At 39.6% G+C, this 20,902-nt stretch overlaps 1 protein-coding gene across 5 annotated transcripts; it reads left to right on the forward strand.

Moving 5' to 3' along the window:
• The first annotated feature begins 15,433 nt into the window (after positions 1-15,433).
• zc3h14 (zinc finger CCCH-type containing 14) lies at positions 15,434-20,195 on the forward strand. Of its 5 annotated transcripts, none has more exons than XM_026342061.1 (17): positions 15,434-15,549; positions 15,996-16,038; positions 16,123-16,237; positions 16,363-16,403; positions 16,517-16,688; positions 16,781-17,099; positions 17,216-17,379; positions 17,605-17,705; positions 17,816-17,974; positions 18,320-18,400; positions 18,495-18,675; positions 18,787-18,983; positions 19,120-19,258; positions 19,343-19,482; positions 19,598-19,680; positions 19,770-19,876; positions 19,994-20,195. In XM_026342061.1, the coding sequence occupies exons 1-17, from the start codon at positions 15,514-15,516 to the stop codon at positions 19,995-19,997; spliced, it is 2,082 nt and encodes a 693-aa protein (XP_026197846.1). In that variant the 5' UTR covers positions 15,434-15,513; the 3' UTR covers positions 19,998-20,195. The 5 variants fall into 5 exon arrangements, with proteins under 5 accessions (XP_026197846.1, XP_026197847.1, XP_026197849.1 ...); XM_026342062.1 differs by having other exon boundaries at positions 19,123-19,258; XM_026342064.1 differs by having other exon boundaries at positions 18,519-18,675.
• Positions 20,196-20,902: the final 707 nt, after the last annotated feature.

Raw genomic sequence — 20,902 nt, forward strand, 5'->3', positions numbered from 1 at the left:
TTTGCCAACAGTGCTTTCAAAGCTATAAGTGAGTATAATACTGACACATGAACTAACATGCCGCTTGTGCACTTGCAGTGCATATCTTAATAGGAATCCCATGGATGTGCTATATGTTCTGCACATTGCTTCTACTGCTGTAGTGTTGCATCACAAACACACAGACATGCACACGAGACACATTCACAGTTCACCCGTACATATCTGTGTCACTCCCCTGAGCACGCTCCTTCTCATATCCACACTCACTGATAGTTCGGCATGTGAAAGTATTACAGGCTCATAACAAGAAGCTTTACGCAGCAGCTGCTGCACTGCTCATGTGTGCACTGCTGGCACGCCTTACTCCCTAAGTAAACCCACACTGCAGGTATTTGTGGCATGTGATACGGCCCCAGGCCAGGGGCATTGTGCACATATGCAGGGGACATGCAAACCTCAGCAAAGGTTAAAAAGTCAGAAATTTGAACGGCAAGGTCAAAACTTACGGTTGGAGGGTAGGTTGGGCTGAAGGTTTGGGATGGTGTGGCAGTCTCAGTCCTTCCCAGTGAATGTGCTCCTCTTTCTTCAAGAGTTTGTGAACTGCCAAGGTGAAGATGTGTTGTAAGTTCTTGTGGAACCATAGAGGCTATGGTGTTTGATCCATTTGGCTTGGGGTCCATTTTCTATTTGTGTTTGTTACAATATCCACCATCTAGTCTAGTAGAAACACTGATGCCAAACTGGATTGTTTCCAGCATGCATATGCACAGTGTCCTCTAACCCTGTGTGCAGACACTTATCACAAGATGAGTCTTGAGCTATCACTGAACTTCACTTTGGTTTGTAGTCTGTAATGGGTTTCATTAGTAAATGTCTGAACATTAGGTCGCACCCATAACGTTGTGCATCTATGGAGTTATGGTACACACAGGAACACACCTATTAATCCCTGCTATATTTAATCCCTCAGAACAAAACTGAAGATCCAGACAAAACACACAATATTAGTGAGTGAGCGCAGACTCTGTCCAAACAGACGGGCGTAAGTATGGGGTAGCATCAAATCCTGTAATTTTACAAAGTAAACATAAGTCAATTTAATGGTAGTTCTTATAAATGCAAACAGAGAGGTGATCTGCTCACTTATGACTCAAGGTCAATATGGTGGAGCCGTGCTGACACCATATGCACCGCATGGTGAAAAATGTACACCTGTCCTGCTAACTGTCAGGGCCAACTGTCGAGGACAGACGGTCATGGGAAAACTCAGAGGGTGCTGCACAGTGATGGGTTGTTAGTTTGTGTCAGCTGAGTGGAGATATGATTTGCCAAAATTTAAAAATGGGCTAAATTTAAAGTCCAGTGCAGGACTTGCCAAATATATGACAGGTCAATTTGGGAAGAATTATTATCATTCCAACCAATGAGATTATTGTGAGAATAACTAACATAAGCTATTAATAAACATGCATTTAGATTTACAAAACTAAAAGGTATTATATTTTATTGGTTGGCAACCAGAAACAACCAAAGTAGCTTGTTAAGACAAGCACTTTTTGTGGTTTATGCAAACACATTATCTTTTTTTTTTTTTTTTTTTTTTTTTTTTGATGATGCTATGAAGAAACTGCCAATTGTGCAGTTTATTGTCTTTGCTGTGGTTCACAAGGAGACAGCTGACATGGTTTGGCACACCACGTCTCACACTTCACCCACACTGTCTGAACATGGATGGTGAAGAAGAGATGTCAATCGACAGTCTCAGTTTGGATGCACATGGTCTACCACAGCTCTCAAGTGAATTGTTTACATCTCAGCAGTGACATGTGGCTTAAGGTGGAGACTTTCATGTTAACCAACACTTGAAAACATTTTTATTGAAAGATCTCATGAGCTTGAAATGTTTCACTCACTTAGTGGGAATTCGGTGTAGGATTTATTACATTAGAGGTCAAGCATTTTCCACACCCAATGATGCTGTATCAAATGTTCCCTCTCTCCTGATGCATCACTGTGATCAGGAGCCAAAATAAGCTTTTTGGTAGTTGAAAAAATCAAGCAGCCAAACTGATTTTTTACTAGCTAAAATAATAAATTCCATTTTGGTGTTGTGTATATATTCGTCTGATCTTAAATGGAGGCTTTGGGAGAAGCTTAGGAAGGATGAATGGGTTACAAAAGGAAGTTGGGGTTGCTAGTTCGGTCACAAAACCCGAGACTTTTCCACAAGAGGCTGACATTCGAGTTCAGTGTGAAGCGTTGTGTGATACCATTACCAATAATGCCACTGCATCCTGTAACATAAAGAAAGTACTTCTTTTAACCCAAAACCACAATCTTTTCACTAACCCGTACCATGTAGTTTTTGTGCCTCAATGGTTTAATACTGTTTCCTAGAAAATGAAAGCTCGGTAGACCAGTCACCATTATGGTACTACTGTATATAAAGAGATACCCTGCTGCCACAGGGGTGCTACTTCACCACTTCTCAGCTGTCATTAGAGTGTAATTCTAACAGACACGCACTGTAATAGGCTCACTGTTTAAAGAGAAGCTCCTATGGGTTGTATGGGTAGGGACAAACAACCCTTACAGGCATTTGGGTTGGAGGTTATGGCGCTTATAGTGTAACCATGTTTATGTTTATGTATTTCACAAATTGCCTTTTGTCAAAGTCTTATTTCAATATATACTCCTATGAGTAGGCAGTAGCAGGAACCTATAGTAATTTCTAACATTAGAATAATAAAGAAACCTTTAGAACCAGTTCAGCTATGTACAGTCATTTACATTACCTACTTTTTCATGCACTACCCACTATTGTTTATTTAATATTATATATTGGTTCTATCCAATATGCAGGGTTATAGCAGCATTTAAAGAATACCATTAACCCTAGTTGTCAACTTGACATCGTAGGTCAACACATGAGGGCAGTCCATGAACAAGTGTATGAGTCAGAGTGAGCTGCGACATTTCTGTAGTAACAGGTCAAAGTGGGTTGAACACTGAAGATGTTTTTAGACAGCAAAGATTATTAAGTCATGTTATAATGACAACCACTCTACTGTATTTTATTTTATGGGAGCTGGAGCTTTTCAGATACTAAAAACGAAATCCATTAACTAATCATTACAACTTCTAATATGTTGTGTTGTATTGGTTGGGGATTTTCTCAGAATATGAGTTTTTGACTATGTTTTACCACTCACTGGCTTCATTAGCACTGGTTATTTCCATGGATCTGCCTGTACCAAGCATAGGAGTAGAAAGGCCCAATAATTAAGACCAAAGGTTACCAACCTGAAGCGGCTGTAAATTTTATGGACAGCATCTCTTAATTGGTCAGGGTAGATGCCAAGACTCAATGTGAGAGTGAAGTAGTGAAGCAGTGCCAGCACAATGGCCAGGCCATACGAGGAAGGAATATTGTTCTTGGCATGGATCGAAGCGACCAAATCCAAGCACCCAGATGGACTCCGACAGGCTCCAGCAATAATACACACACCGACAGAGAATAGAGGTCACCTCAGGATACACACACAATAAATCCTTTGTGACTGGCTGTCTCTTTTCAAAGATATTCCACTGCTCACAAACCTTATCTACCTCAGCACACAGAGGAGACCTCTTTTGAACAATTCATCTAAAATCTAAACAGAGACTAAATTATATGCTGTGGTTAACTAAATGCGAGACAGATTTTAGTGGCTCTCGCTAAGATTCATCATACAAGTGCGCTAGCACTGCACTTTGAACTTCGAAGGTGCATCTAAATGAATTAAAGAGTTTTAAATGAATATATATGGTATTAACTCATAGTTGGTTGATTTTAATCTGTGTGTATTCTCTGTACAAATAAATAACATGCAAATCCGACCACTGCATACTGTAAATTTAAGTAGTTAATTGCTCTCCAATAACTGTAGGCATATGGTGAAAGTCAAAGCTCTGTAAGGTCTGCGGTGTGTATCTATGCTAATGGGACAGTGTGCAAACTCAAACAGGTTGCTCTACGTGATGTTTATGTAAACACAGTAGCAGACTAGCATGATATAATGATTACACAGCTGAATTATCATTACCCATGATATCTACTTGTGGTACTAATGTCTAGACAAATGGAGACATGCAGACAGACATGAACATGTAAATGTAAAAAAGGGATCTGAATGTGCAAACCACAAAATGAGAAAGGTGCAGGCTAAATAGTAATGGGCCACCCACAGAAAATCACACGTTTATCCACACGTCATCCTCAAATATAACTTTCACGATCATGCAAGTCAACACAAAACTTGAAGTAAGACAGATTTAACCGCACATGTGCACATCAGAGTGTGAGTGGATTATGTTGAGTATTTACAGTATGGAAGCTTTACGGGGCATATTTGAATGGGAGGTTTATTTTCTCTCTTCATCTCTCTGTCACTCAGCCTCTTCATCTCTCTCTAGGTTTTTCTCTCAGGAAAACAAAACAAAACAAAAAAAAAAACGCAGCAGCCATAGCGACAGAGAGCAAAGGAAGACCTGGCCCGGGCCTGTCACCTTTGGAGCATCCTGATTGGTTGAGGCCCACTGTGTAAGCTTTGTTGCTGTGTGGACAGTGAGGCAGGCAGTTCTCTGAGCGTTGCCGTAGACGCAGAGCCATCTCAGCAGTCCTGTCAGGGCGGATTTACACAGGAGGCTCAAAGCTGATTTTTTTTTTTCACTCATCTGACACATTTTGTTGCTGGATAAAAAGAAACCTTAGTGATGCAGCTCATATTAACTTCATTGTGACAAAAGATCAGCTGACAGATTCAGTGTTGCACTTAATGTGCAGTTCATGTCCGTAGTATGCAGAATAATACACTTAATAAAATGTTATTTGTGTTTTTTTTACACTTTAGAAGATGATAAGACAGAGGAGGGGGTGTCTAATAATGCAGCCTTTTGAAGCTGTAGTGTAACTTTGTTCAAGATATGCAAACTGCTAAGCATGCCACGACATAAAAGTCATGAACTCTATTAGCAACACTCTCCGCTATGAAGACAGATGCATTTTACCAGTGTTGATTTGTGTCTGGGTTGATACTGTGTAGTGCTTATCAGAAGACAGAAAACAGCTGCCTGCTGAAACTGGGTGGGTTGTTGATAAGAGTGATGAGACTGAATAAAGTAAGGTTGCCGGACCATTAACCCAAAACAGCGAGCTGAAAGATGTTGAAATGCTCTAAAGCGCATTCTTCAACAGGTCAGTGTCTGAAACGTTTTATGCAGCCCACGTCATTTAGGCGCACAAACCTCTCCACCACTATAAGGTGGTGTGTTGTGTTTGCATATCCTATTTTGGATCACATGGGGTGTTGGAAGTTATCCAACACTGCACCGGGGTCATTGGCGCATCACAGCGCTGTCTTTTATACTTCCTACTACACTAACTTTCAGGTAGGAAACTATGCAGGCCCTTTGTTAGTCATCCTACCCTCATTTGTTGTTGCCCTGTGGCATTGTGTTGATGGATGAGGTTAAAATACAGTGAATAACTACTGACAGTTGTTTCCTCAGTAGGAAGGAGACATACAATAAGGCCTCTGACTCTGTTGTTGTCAGACTGGGCCCAGATTGAGGTGATGACTTCCTATGACTCCTCTGACTCCCTTTTGTCTGCGTCGTGGATATTAAGCATGTTGATACAGCCGTGACGAAGAGTGTGGATGAATTGAAAATAAAAATAATTCCTTTTTTGTGTTTTCCCAAAGTTTTTTTCAGGTGTAAGTGATGTGATTGCATTTCGAGGATCGTAACAATCTCCTAAAAGACAGAAAAATCATATGTGTGATGGAATTTTTATTTTAAATAATGTTCCTTGACATGTTAGTTGTGTAAATCTGGTTTTAATAAGTTCTTCCATTACTGTAGGTTTTATAATGGTTTAGATAGAGACAAAGAAACAAAGAAACAACCAACCAACACAAACCATGGTCATATGGTGCAGTGAGAAATCCCACACTGCTTTGGCAGACAAACCCAAAAACCAGTTGAATGTTTTCACGCTCAGTTCATTTGTGGTGTTTTTGGCTCTGTATACTCAAAGATAAAAAGCTACTTTCTACACGTCTCATGGTATATTAAACGCACGAGTAATTGTGTGCTTCAGACTAACATGCACAGACATGTTTCATTAACCCTGCAGTGTGATCTTGAATTACCTACTAATGTGTCACAGCATCAGACAGGATGCTGTGACACATGAAGGTTGCTGGTTTCCCCACAGAACAAACTGAGACGTTTTTTTAAAACTATGTTCAAGTTCAAGTTTTTTTCACTTTTTGATGTTCACAAATGCTCATAGATGATCATTCACAACCTACTCTCAAACTTGTTACAGACTTTTAACTTCCTGGTTTCTCATTCTGAGATCCCCTTGTAATTTTAGATTTAGCTGTCCCTGCTTTTCCTTTCCTTCCTGGTACGGCTGCCTTGATGCACCTAAGCCCAATCAGCACCATACCGGTTTGGGTTGGATGGGGGTGGTTTCCATTCTACTTAAAGTTGGCACACGCCACTTGTGAATCACATAGTTTGGCATCCACCTTCAATATGAATAGAAATATTATGTTGAGCTTTACATTTCAGTCCTTGACCATTGTATGAAGTCACTGTGGCCTATTCAAAAAATATAAACTTAATGTAGTTCCTTTGTTTAACCAAAAAGCATACATTGGCACCACTTTTCTCAGGTTATCAATCATTGTTGTCATATCAGCTATGCCACCTAAAGTTCAATCTTCTATCTGGAGGTTACAGGAGAAGTCACAAGAGTAGCAAAAATAGTAGAGATGATCGAAACAGGCCAACAACTTGCAAACAGCCCTGACAAATTAGAATGTGTCTGTGTTTGGCTGCTTAAAAAGACATATCTCTTTACTGGGAAACTGTAATTGCTGCTGTTTATAATAATCAATTAAAATAATTTCTCATTTTTTAAATCTCTGTCAACAACATAATGTTCATCAGGGTGCAGGAAGGGCCTCTGAATGCATTTAAACAACAGATCTTTATTATCTATGTGGCAATAAATCACATGGAATAAGAAAAGCTTCTCCGTCTGTTCTTCGTCATTTATCACCTGTAATCTTGCAGAGCTTGTCTAACATAAGTCTAGCTCTTCAGCCTCCCTTTTTCCCAGCCTTCAGGTTACTGTGTCAAGCAGCTTTATTCTTGCAGTAACACAAGCTGTGATGTTCACGCAAAGGTAATCCATCTGGAAACCTAAAGCCACTCACCATTCACAGCACACTGGATAGATAATTATAGCTACAGGCCTCTGAGGGTACAAGGGCAATGAAAATGCTGCAAAACAGGAGTAAATCAGAGACTGAAAAAAGATATTTCATTCTTTTCCTTTTCTTTTCATTCTCTCATTTAAAGGAACAATGCGTAATATATTTACCAAGCTAAATATTTTAGTTATGATTGTGTGCAGCCGGCAGGATGACACAGGCCAAACTAGAAACAGACATTCCACACTGCAAAAACCATTTTGAGAGCACACAGACTTGTCAACATGACTAAGAATCCAATATTTCAGCTTAGTGTGTTTCATTTTCTTTAAATATCTGCCTTTTGGAGGGATGGAGAGGTATTTTACTGTGGTAAAAGGAGAAAACATTAAGGTTATGATTTGTATTTTTCAGAACATAAAATCAAGCTTTAAATCATTAAATCTTCATTCTGAAGAAGAATTGTGCCTTTTAAGTTTAACTTTAGAGGATGCAAGTGTTGAAATGTGCTAATGATGGTGTTTGAGAAAATGAAGATGGCTGACACTGGCTTCTCCCTTGTACTTGGGTTCGGATGCTTTACTGCCCACCACTGAAGTGACTGTTAGATCACTCAAACACTTGGAGTTCCTTCTTTTCCTTAGGAAAGCTTTATTCAGGGAATTCCTTATTCCAATCATATTCATGGTCGTGTTTTTATGTGCGTGTGTGTGTGGTTTAGTTCAATGGACGCACACACTGCATAAACATTAACAGTTGCAATTAACTTAATTAACTTGCTGGAACTCAGCGAAACTGCCCTCGCTCCGTGACCTCCTCATGCATGGGGCTGGTCCTATCGGAACATACCATTTCCAGAGGGGGGGACGGAATAGTCCAAGTGGCATTGGCCTTTTTAACAGTGTTAATAGATGGGTTGAGAGGACAGGGTCACAGTTAAAATCTGGAGGCATCCATCCATTCATTATCTTAACCATTTACAACATTCATCTGCAGAAGACAGAGGTGACCTCACAAACTCTGGTTTTGATCCACTACTACTAAGTAATACCAAGGCCAGAAACACATATGTCAGCAATTATAATACTTTCCTATCTTGTAAAGAAGAGACATGTCATTGTTTATGTAGTGAATCATCATTTCATTATCGGAAAATATTTTAAAAGCACAGAGTGATCAGTGCTTAGTCAAAACTTTGCTATTCTCTTTACGTAGTCATGTTATTATAACCTGAAGACAGTTAAAATGGTTTTAAGTTTACACCATGTTGACACAGGATTTACAGTCCTGTACGTGTAATGTCAATCCTTTAGGTACCGGTCCACCCAGCATTAGACACGTGAATTTTGTAATGTATTATTAGTCCATTTCTGTATCCGTTCTGCTCTCACCGTTTCCTTCTGAAAACAAGGTCAAAGTCACAATGACTAAACAGACTCACAGAGCGGTAACATCCTGCTCTGGTAAACCTATGATGATCTATGATTTATGAATTATTGTCACTTGCTGATTCTGCAAATCAAATTTTAATTGGCTGTTTTAACACTGCAGAACACGTTGTATTTCTGGAGAGCAGAATAAATGATTTGCCTATAATTGGTCTGTAATAGTCGTGAATCACACTGTTGAAATACAGTATAATATCAGGTATAAAGTTACACATGCAGTAGCTAACATAAAAAATGTAGAAAGATAAATATTAGTTAAATAATAGGTTCACTATGAAAAGAGAACACAGATACATACAGAATACAGAAACCAGTGATAACTATTAGTGGTTCTGGAAGTTAGAGGAAACGTTGTTGTGTATTCACAGTGAGTCACTCACAGTTAAAACTTCACACCCACAACCTGCTTAAATGAATATATCCTGTTGCAGGGAAAAGTCCTCCACGTGGGTGTAAGTGCATCTCCAACACATGCAATACCCAGAGTGCTACAGGTCAGGATGATCAAGCTCAGCGTGAAGTGATAGATACTTTTAATGAAATAATAAACCTGAGATCAACTTTTTTCAGTAGAAAACTGCAATAGTAATAATGGATATTTTCCAAAATCAGAAGCAAGGAGCCAGTAGATGAATAGCCAAAAACTAGAAGACCACATGCCATTAGCCATGAACTGAAAAATAATTGCCTGTCTTGCAGCCTAATAATGTCTCCTGACATATTCAACGGGATCATGTTAATTATTGTTTTAAGATTTTCAGCAAAGATCATATCTCAAGATCCATAGAGGAGATTAGTCTTATCAACATCAATACTAAACTAGCTCTGCAGGACATTTCAATGTGAAACTTCTTCCTCCTTTAGCCCACTGATGAAAAGCACAGCTCGGCATCCTGCTAATACTCTAATTAAAGCCAAACAGGCGCACAGCTTGCTCCACCACCTAATCAGTAACCCCCTTCACCAAGATTCATTTTCACAATGGTGTCTTATTCTGTCTTCATAAGGAAATTACTAGTTAAAATAGTCAGTATGTGATTTGCTTTGCAATGTAGGAGGGAGAGAAAGGCTTTGTTCAAAAGGTCAGGGAAAACCCTTGGCTGAAAAATACAACAGTTCTTTAAAAGCATTCCTGATATCTAAGAAGACTGGAATATATGTTGCAACTTATTGTTGCAACAATCTGTCGGCTGTCGTCTGTGTGTAATTTTACACAACAGCGAGACTGGGGGTCACAACCTTAGAGGATCAAAAAGTTCATATAAGGGTAAGATGGTTACAGAACTTATTTGAAACAAAAGGAGTCACCATATGGTGTCCACTCAAAAGCAGAAATTGCAATTGTTAATACCAACCAGCTGCAAATGCAATCAGAGGACGTTGTTACATATCTCAATAGGACATGTGAAGGTTCTGTGAATGGGCTTCAGCTCAAAGTGTGCAAGGATGCTACAAACTAAACCTGCCATTGCAACTGATTCAGATCAAAATCTCCCCAAAACATGCAGTAACTGTGCACAAGTCAGGCTTGTAGTCTCGAGACTGGCGTCAAAATATGTTCCAGAGAGAAAAGTAAGTGAAGCAGTAATATCAGAGGTCATGTGCACAAAGTTTGGAATATCTGATACTTGTGCAAAGCTTCACAAAGTGCTTTACAAATACAAATCTAGGCATCAACTGCATTTTGGAGAAGAAACATTAACTAAGAAAACCTGTGTTCAGATCATTTAGTTTTAATGACTCCTGTCATCAGCCAAGATGGCACTTTGTCATGGAAAGATTTACAGTTTACTCAATTATTATCGAACTGAAAGTAAATTGAGTTATGAAGTGCAGCCAGCAGAAGAAAAACAAACTGACAGCGTACAACATGTAGATGATATGTAAAGCAGCATCTAGTTTCCTGTCAGGTCTCATTAACATGGGTATTTTACCAGAATTTTCACGCCATGTTGTTTCACATAAACACAACAATGCACCTGATGTTTGTTTTTAATGTGGTTTGTCATGTAACCACTCCACGTTTACCCATGATGCTTAGTTTACTGTGCTCTCAGACTTTGCAACTCACGATACTTCCATAAAGTTTCCTTATTTTGAATTATATGCAAAGGCATTGTAAAGGCTGTCGCACAGCATCAACACGAGCCAGAACCCAACAACAAAAAAAAAAAAGCTACACACTTATTTTGGAAACATGCATAAAATAAGAAAATCTGGAGGCTGAATCTGTTATGTGACAACTAAGAGCTCGGTCTGTTTGGGTGGTTTATATACAGTGGCAAGAAAAAGTATGTGAACCATTTGGTAGAGTAGCCCCAGTCCCAAAGCGTCTCCATTTGTAGATTGTTTGTCTGTAGACTGGTGTAGACTGGTGAATTTCTAAAGTCTTTGACATCACTTTGTAACCCTTTCCAGCTTTTTGTAAATCAACAAATCTTGATCATAGACCCTCTGAAAGCTTCTTTTGGCGAGGCATGGCTCACTTAAGCACATTCTGCTTGTGTAGAGCAAACTCAAAAGGTCAGAGTGGATTTTGTCGGTCAAAGTAGCTCTAGTCCACACCTCAAACTAACTTTCTTCACTTATGCTGACACCTGACTCCAATTAGCTTTTGTTTTTAGATCATTAGTGAAAGGGTTCACATACTTTTTTCACTAGCACTATGGGTACATATTGATACTGTTGCTAAGCTAAGCTAGTCAATGTTTGCCACAATAGAGCATTTGACTTCTGTCACAAACTCCATAAAAAATCCCCTCTGCACTCAGATAACAATGAGAGAAAAGGATTGTCGGTGTGAATATGTTCTGAACAGCTCATATCTCCTGAAGAAACTACCAACACATACCCAGTTTGTGTGGGTGGTCAGTGTGTGTTTTTAAAAAAGTAAAAAGATGTTACATACAGAGAGAAACAACAATAACAACAAAAAAAGTCAATACTCACAAATGATGCTACTCTCCTGAGGGCCAATTAATAATAAATGTAGATGCAGTGATGTAATGACACGAGCTACTCGCTGAACCGATCAATCTAACATAATTTCACATATTACAGACTACACGGTTCATAAAGTTCATCAAGTTCTTTGAAGCCGAGTTTCAAGTGTGGGCAAATTTCTAGGTTGTCTTCCTCTGTAACGACTATTTTAAATACCAAGTCAAAACTTGATTTGCACTCCTACACAACTCAAAGCTGGATCTTTGGAAATGTTTCAAGCCGTATCACGTTGACTCATTCAGTCAGTGCTAGAGACTGACTCTGCAGTGACCCACTAAGTCCCCTGAGCAGGTTTGACAGCAGCCATTAGACCAGCTCTAAATATTTCTTTATGAGACTAATAAGTAAAAGCTTTGCAGCTCAAATGTTCAAAGCTAGGTTAACCCTATAACATCTCAGAGATGCAGAACAATCAGATGGTGCCTTTCTTAACATGCTGCCCAGCTCTTTATGCAGATGCTAGTCAGTCATATTTTGTCCTAACTATCATTTTCAATCAGCGAAAAGCACACACATCACACCACTTTCACCTTTCTAAAGTATCTGCCAAACAACTAGATGCAAATAAAAATGCTTTAAATCTAATATTATGAGAAATATGTACTCTAATGCAAAAGCCAAGACAGTTCAGAGAACAAAGATTATATACTGTTTCATGCTTGGTTCATGCAGACAAGCTTAGATTACACTATTAACTGACTGTATGGTGTTTTTTTTTTTTTGTTGTTGTTGTCCCAGCTGAATTCTTCTAACATCAGCTCTTTCTTACTTACCTACTTTCTGTTTGTGTTTGTGCACAGTGCCTAAGAGACTGTTCTGCTGTTTCAATTCCTTTCTGTGTGTGTAGTCTATTTGTGTGCACCCGTAAGTGTGATCGTCTGCTGATATGCAGCTGCAGCAGCTTCATTCATACAGGTGTCATCTTGTCCAGGAAATCTGGTGTTGGATTTCTTAACATTGTCAGAGCAGGTGCAATGAATTATCTTCTACTGCATGTCTTTGTGAAAGCTTTTTCTCTCTGTAACATTCTACCTTCCCATCCTTTATTTTCTCATTTCCAGCCTGAAGGCAGGATCTTGACTTATCCAAACTGTAACTTGACTCTAAAGCAGCATTGCTTGACTTGATGGTGGACAGGTTTCAGAGAGCTTCACTGTGTCTTAGGAAGCGATAAGAGGCCTCAGTGGCAGAGCTATCATCATCACAGCACATGTGGTTGGAGTATTAGCGGAAGTTTATCAGCTGATTCATAACTAAAGCCTCTTAGTTTATGACAACATTTCATAGAAAAGGGAAGTAGAGTCACCACAGCCTTCTGTGTAGGTGTAGGGGGAGACCGACGCCGGCCGCAGAATAGAAGATTTGTGGTCACATATGTACAGTGCAGATGGCGAGTGAATGCATTCGCAGTTGGAAATCACACAAAATTTCTCAGAAATGTTTTTCAAACTTCCTATCGTTTGCTACTGGTAAGTAGCACGTCCATGCAAATGTATGCAGTACCTGGAACTTAATACACCAAAAACCTTACAAGCAAAACTACAGGGAGAAGTCACTTACAGTTCTTAAATAATAGTATGCTATCAGGAGTGACAAAGCACACACAGTTAAATGGTACTGAAGGGATCACAACACATTCAGACTAGGTTTACAGTAGATTGGTGCAGCACAAAGACTAGAAGCAGGAGCAAACAGCAAACAAGTCTGTCCTGCTGCAATGTAACAAGGACACTAGGTGCTTTTAGGAGGAAACATTTCTTGACAAACAACAGCTTATGGTGGTAGCAAGCATGGTGACACCACAGTGACAGCAAGGATACGTTCAGTTAGTTTTACGGGGGCATCACATGATTTGATGATAGCAGACTGTGTATGCTAATAGCTGTGCCCTACATGGCACCAGAATGCCACAGTAAGTGGGAGTACAGTAGAAATGTTGAAGAAGAAAATGTATTTAATGATGACGCAGGAAGAACACGCTCTTTTGGCTCTCCTGATGGTTGTTGCACTACCACTATTAAGGAGTCACTGGTTCTGCGTCACCCTCAATCCAGTTACTCAAAAGAAAAACAAACAAGAAGGAGACAGAACGACCGGGTCTGAATGAATGGTTTCTACTGGGGCCAACTCAGTTATTTCTTATTATTCTCATTGAACACATAGGAAAGTCTCCCTTCTTCACACCCTAATCCACACCAGGTCATGGTTATCCCCAATGGTGCAGTTGCTTGAACTTCATGGAAACATTTCACCTCTCATCTGAAACGCCCAGGCTTAGGTTTGACTAACTGACTTGCAGCAGTAGCCATATAAACTCTGAGAAGCTGTTAAGTCGTTGACACTTTAATGGTCAACTGTGGGTTGTTGTTCCATCCAGTATTTGTGCATTAGGTTCACGTGGGTCAAAGTGTGAACTCTAAATCCACCTCCTATCTGTCATCACTTGCATAAATTTGAAAAAAGACATTATTTGGTAGACGAGGTATGTCAGTAGGGACAATATTAGTCACAGTCACAATAGATATATAGATCTACAAAAGGAAAGACAGGTTGGTATTAGATCTTGTATAATCATGTCACACATCAGACGGTGTGAACAAAGCAGACAGAGAAACAGAGCAGACGGCCATGCCTGAGAGTGTGTTAGACGCTTGTCTAGACAGCAAGCTAGATCCTTCCCGTCATTGTTAGTTGGCATTGAAGGGCTGCAAAACAGGAAATAATCTCTGGGGGAAAACATACAGCCATAAACATTAGAAAGTCAAGGCACATGCTGTGAAAGTTTTGAGAATGTTGTGCTAGTTTAATTTATATTGATACACCGACCGAGTTATTAAACACGGCACAAGCTGGACTGGTTCTTATAGATCCTGTTTCCTAACTAATATTTACACCACAAATCTGTTTTAACTGCACCCCCTGGATGTCTAACTAGATTGTCAAAGATAAGGTACAAAGTCTGAGATTATGTCAGTTTTACAAATATATAATAGTCATAGGTCAATATGTATCTTATCAATCTGTGCTTCACGCTATGGTTCACTATTTGATTCAAGACTGATGTTTTTGAGTCCGATTTGGTCTGTGTTTAATAAAGTAGGTCATTCATTATTGAAGTACAGCCACACACTATTAGGGAAAAACAAAAGCACAGGTACATTTTTAATGGTCTTTTGCGCCACCTTGTGGATTTACTTATGGAAATGGGCCCTATACTCACTTTAATCTCTGTTCAGAGGGAACAGTTCAAAAAATCTGAAGTTGGTGATGCTTCATCATGCTACTACTACCTATATGTTTGCCAAAAAACACTCAGGTGAAGAGATTCTCAACAGCTTCAGGTTTAATTTTAACTGCATGGAACAATATTAATACTGTACAACAAAGGTATTATTTCAACTGTATTATTGTTTGGTTGTTGGTTTAATTAGTTACTGATGTAATAGTAACATCATATAAACAGGAATCACATGTGTAATTAACAGTGTCTACATTGACACTGCTAGAAACCAATGTGAGACTAAGTCTGTTTTTTTCAACTCGTAGGTTTTAATCTTTATTTGCGCAGGAAATTAAAACACACCAATTATGCACTCTTGAATAAAACGAAATTAGCAGGATTATTACATTGAATAGTTACATTTTTAAATAATGAGTATATATTTGTTTTTCAGAAACGCGAAGAAGATAATTTTGTCCCTATTCGGCCTCCGAAGTCACGTGATTCTACCTCCTTTCTCCCTGGTGGTTAGCAGCAGAGCTGGGAAACTGTCGCTCTTTTGTAACTTGTTTTATTGACTAAAACGATCGTCATGGAGATCGGAACCGAGATCAGCAAGAAAATACGAGTGAGTAACATCACGCTGAATATGAATAAATCGCTCTGGACTTTAGTGTCTGTTTAAAATTAGCGCTACATAGACACGGCTTGCTAACGTTAGCCTGCTAGCTTAGTTAGTCAGTCGAGCAGAATGGTAGCAAGGTTTAGATTTACAAGGCTGAGGAAGGCTTTTCTGCAGCGCTTGAAAAAGCAGTTATGGATGACTACTTTATACTTACTATATAGTCTAGCATTAGGCATAAGACGGAGTCATTCTTAATTCTTAATTCTAATTATTTTATACAGGTAATCATAACGACTATATCTTAGCACGCAACGTATTGTTTTTCCGGTTGTTAAGCAACTCTTGAGGTGAGGGGCAGCCTGCAAACTGTCCATCAGATGTTTAGATGATATCACCTCACCTCATGAGATATCTCTCATCACTCTAACGTCATTTTGGGTCTTTTTCAGTCTGCTATCAAAGGCAAGCTTCAAGAACTCGGCGCATATATTGGTAAGTGGACAAAATGTACAGTAGTTGTTGCTCACAGGAACTAAAATTACCCAAATCCAACATCACATCATGTATGCGTTTTAGACGAAGAGCTGCCTGACTATATCATGGTAATGGTGGCAAACAAGAAGACTTCCCAGCAGATGGCTGACGATCTATCCCTTTTCCTTGGAAACAACACCATTAAGTTCACAGCTTGGTATGATACAGTACATGAGTACTAGCTGTTTCTTTTTGCAGTATGCAATATTTATAGACACAGCTATTCTTAGCTATTTCTTGTATCTGTCTTTGTAACAAGGTGTACTTTTTCATAATTTTTAGGCTACATGGAGTCCTGGAGAAATTACGCTCTGTTGCAGTTGGTAACGTCCTTGCATGCATTTAACCCTTTCTGCACCTTTATACCAGCTATTTTGTTGCTCACACTACCTGTTATATTTTAACGTTTTGTTCTCCTGCTGCATTGTTGTTTTAGAGCCTGCATCTCACAAACATCAGCTCCAGTCTGACAGCAGTACTGTGGCTGGGAAGGGTCGATCATCACTAAATGAAGACAGCGGGACAGAGGAGTTAAAAGTGTTGACCGTAACGAGCTCTGGTTTTGACAGGACTGAAGCACGTGTGTCTAGTTCTGCTCATGATAGCAGGTAACGTATGCACTGTGCAGTCATTTGTCTTTAACAGCACAAATGCCAGATACTGTGAATGAAATCCTGTATTCTTATCTGTTTATTATCAGGAGAGGGACCTTTGAGAAGAGTTCTCGACTTACCTCCACTGTTAAACCCCTTATGGAGTTACTACCCTCAGAGGCTATTATTGACATCAAACCAGAGATGGATGACGACCTTATTGCTGAGGATCCTTTAGAAGTAGGCACCAACCATGGTCGTGCACGTAGCACAGCAAGTAGACCCACTGCTGAAATTTACAGACCGAGTCAGAGCAAGTTTGCATCAGTTAGCTCTGTGAACACTGGTCGACCCACAACGGGATCCTCTCACATCAGGCAGCAGGACAACAGAAGCAGTAGAACCTCCAGAACCGGGTCCAGTAAGGTACTGTGATTCAACAGGAGCACAGTTAGTCCTTGTTTTAAAACAGGATTATGTGGAGTTTGTTTCAATACTAATCAGGTGTAAACATATACTAATGATTGTACTATGATGTTCAGCAGGAGGAGTTGTCACGGAAGCGTAAGGCGCCTGTAGCGAGTTCAGTTGTGCGAGTGAACCGGGCTTCGGATGAAGACAGTGACGAGGTGGAAGAAGAGGATGCAAACTATGGAGGAAGAGGCCTGTCCAGTAGAGTGTCCCTGCCCTCCAAACCAGAACGAAAGTTAGTGTTAAAACCTCAATATTTTGAATCATTTTATTGTTATCATGCTAAGTCAGAATTAGAGGATACTGTCAATAACCAAACTAATGCAAATCAGCAAAGACCATTTGCGGTAAAATAGTCTGTTCTCAAAATACAAATTTGTTTCCTTTTACTGTTTGTGTTAGAAGGAACAAGTTAAACCAACAGTTGACATTCTTTGCTGCACTTGCCGTTTCTTTTCAGACCTACTCTCCCTCCAGCCAAACAAGCCAACAGGAATCTGATACTGAAGGCTATCTCTGAGGCTCAGGACTCAATCACCAAAACAACAGCCTACTCCACAAGTATGTTTCATATTGACATAAATGAAACCATGAACATTCTTTATGTAACTATAGGCCATTAAAAGTAATCATTGCCACTTTCTTACTGTACACTGACCTTCCTGCCACAGTACCACAGAGGCAGACACTTCCTGTCGCACCGTGTACTCGGTTAGCCAGCAGTGAAGAGATGACGGCAGCAATTCAGCTAGTCCAGGAGCACCTCCACAGCCTGGCCCCCCGTGTGCAGGCCTACTCCTCTACAGAACTACCTCCTTCAAGAACACCTGGTATGTGCACTGCTTTAAACACCTTGCTATCCTAAACCAGTGTTCATATGTTTACTAAAGTACCATGATTGTTTCTCACATACTCTAAGGCAGCAAACATTCAGCAGTGGTTTCCGGTCTTGACTTTTATGTACTGAGAGTTTATAAAAGTTGAGTTTTTTGACTCTGGCAAAAAATACAATTAAGTTGAGTATTGGAAATACTGCAATTCTTTGTACGTTACATTAGGTCCCAACTTTGCTTTAGGTATTTTACTCTGTGATGATCCATTAATCTAAAAGAAATGAGTAACTGGAGGGCCAGGTTCTTGTCTTATTAATTTGTGGTGTTCTTTTTTCCCCCCAGCTTCAAGCTCCAGATCTTTAGCCTCACGCCTCCAGTTGGACTTAGCAGAGAGCAGTGGTGGAAGAGAGCAACGTGACTATGGTGAGCATTTTGTGCTGTTATAGAGCAACTTTAAAAAAAGAACTTTAATAAAAGTTTTGTCTCACAAAGTTTACTCATCTTTCACAATTACAAGTGTCAACATTGGGTGTACGTCCAGGTCCTGAGGTTGCTGGAGGCAGCGAGACCAAGTCATTTGATACCCGCTCCTTCATAATGAGTCAACCTCAACTAGAAGAAGCACAGACCAGAACTCATCAGCGTCTTCATCTCAAAGAGGACGGCCAGGCTGCATTACCACGTACTGTCCAGGCCAGGTACAAACACACATCTCTCCATTCAGAGATATTGTAATTATAAATATGGGCTGTGGGCATTTTTGTGTTTTTGTTCATTGTCATTTCTTTGGATATTTTGTCTGACACTAGTAAGGAGAAAGGTAACTACGCCAGCCCCAAATTCATAGTGACATTAGATGGGGTACCTAGCCCGCTGGGGAACCTTGCAGACGGTGACATGGAACTTGACAATGTGAGACCACCTACAAAAGTCACAGAGGCGGGTGTCAAGATGCCTAAAGTCAGCATCCTTCACAGACTACAAGGAGTAGTTACATCATCTGAAGGTATGAGGTCGTGTCAAAATCTTTCCTGTACTTAAATAGTACTTTAATAACAACAATAGACATATCTTATACAAAACCCTACAAAGTGCTTTCAGTGTAGTCTATCACTCATACGCCAACTACACTCTCTTGACAGAAGACGTGATGGATGTTGAGATGGCAGACGAGGACACTGGCCCTATAAAGAAGCTGAAAGTTACTGAGCGGTGCAAGTTTTGGCCTGTCTGTAAAAGTGGAGATGCGTGTTTGTACCATCACCCCACAACACAGTGCAAGTGAGTATTTGAGAGAATCAAAGAGAAGATTTTATCACACATGTGAGTTACTTATTACTTTTTTTGCGTGTCTGTTTTTTACAGGACCTTTCCAAACTGCAAGTTTGGGGATAAATGCCTTTTTATCCATCCTAATTGTAAATACGATGCCAGGTGTACCAAGCCAGATTGCCCCTTCACTCATGTCAGCCGCAGAGGCACAGCTGCTCCTCCACCTAAACCAGGTGCTCTCCCTCTCATTAGTGTGTATCACAGCACACACACACAGTTTTTAGCTAAATTAAACAGTGTTAAGCTCTTTGATCATACAACTCTAACTAGTGTTCACTGTGTTCACAGCACCGCCAATAGTCCAGACTACTAGTGTGTGTCGCTTCTTCCCAGAGTGCAAGAAGGTGGACTGCCCGTTTTATCATCCCAAGGTAAAACATTCTGAAGTGTAATTGTGTAGCTTGTTGTGTTGGTGTTGCGTTTTTATTCGTTTTCAAATTCTTAACCATTCTGCCTGCAGCCTTGCCGCTTCGCTGCACAGTGTAAACGTGCTGGATGCACCTTTTATCACCCAACAACATCGGTGCCTCCGAGACACGCCCTGAAGTGGACAAAAGCATCAAGCAGGTGAACAGTGCAAGGCACATAATGCTAAATCCACAATCCACAAATAACACAACCCCTCCCCCCAAACGCCAATTACCAACAACTGCATCTACTAATTGTTTTCTCTTTGTCTTACAGCTAATAATTTCCACCAACTCTGACTATGTGAAGCTATGGAAGACGTTCTGGATCTGTGTCGATGGAGTATCATTCTTACATTTAACTGTTATTTCATTTTATTGTTTAGACTGATTTTAAGAGATTTGTTTGTTTTGTAAGATGAATGGTCAGGTTTTTGCTGATGCTCTGACAATATTAAAATACTCCATAGTGAACTTTACATTTCTCTCACCATTTGTTGTATGTTCTTTACAATGCGGTACATCTTCTCCATTTACTTTTTGAAGCAGTCGCTGAGGAAAATTATTGGCTGTGGTACTCTGCTTTTTTCTCTACCATGAGTTGTATACATTTCTTTTATGAACATACTGTATCAGACTTAATTTCATGGTTTAAGTCACGTTTTGTGTTTACAAGTGTTTAGTTTCACTTTGTTTGAGATGAGGAGCGTTAAACACTGCAGCTGTGAGCTGTGACTGTCTCATTCTAATAAAAAATAAAAACCTATTATAAGCAACTGTTTAATATAGATAAATAATAATTAGTATTCTACAGCAGATATAACGTGGTTTACCGTGTGCAATAGATTTTTGGATTGTGTTTTTCTGTGTTTAATATCAACGAGGAACTTAAGCCTGGTAGTTTATTGGCTTCTTTAGTATTTATTCTACATTCATTTCAGTTCCTTTTCCAAAGTGGTGTTTTCCAAGACAGGAGGAGGTAAATTACACTTTACTAAGCTCATTGCATTCAGTAACAACAACTTCATAATTGTGGATTTGTTTAATCACGATTATAAGATCTGGGTCTCCTAGATCTAAATGTTAGAACAAAATACTCATAATGAAGTCTGGATTAATTTCCTTTTGTAAATATAGTGCGCTAATGTATTTAACAGTAAATTAAGTTTAAATCAAACAAAAAAAA

This window comes from Anabas testudineus, chromosome 24 (genome assembly GCF_900324465.2).
Source record: "Anabas testudineus chromosome 24, fAnaTes1.2, whole genome shotgun sequence".
In the NCBI taxonomy this organism is placed as follows: Eukaryota; Metazoa; Chordata; class Actinopteri; order Anabantiformes; family Anabantidae; genus Anabas; species Anabas testudineus.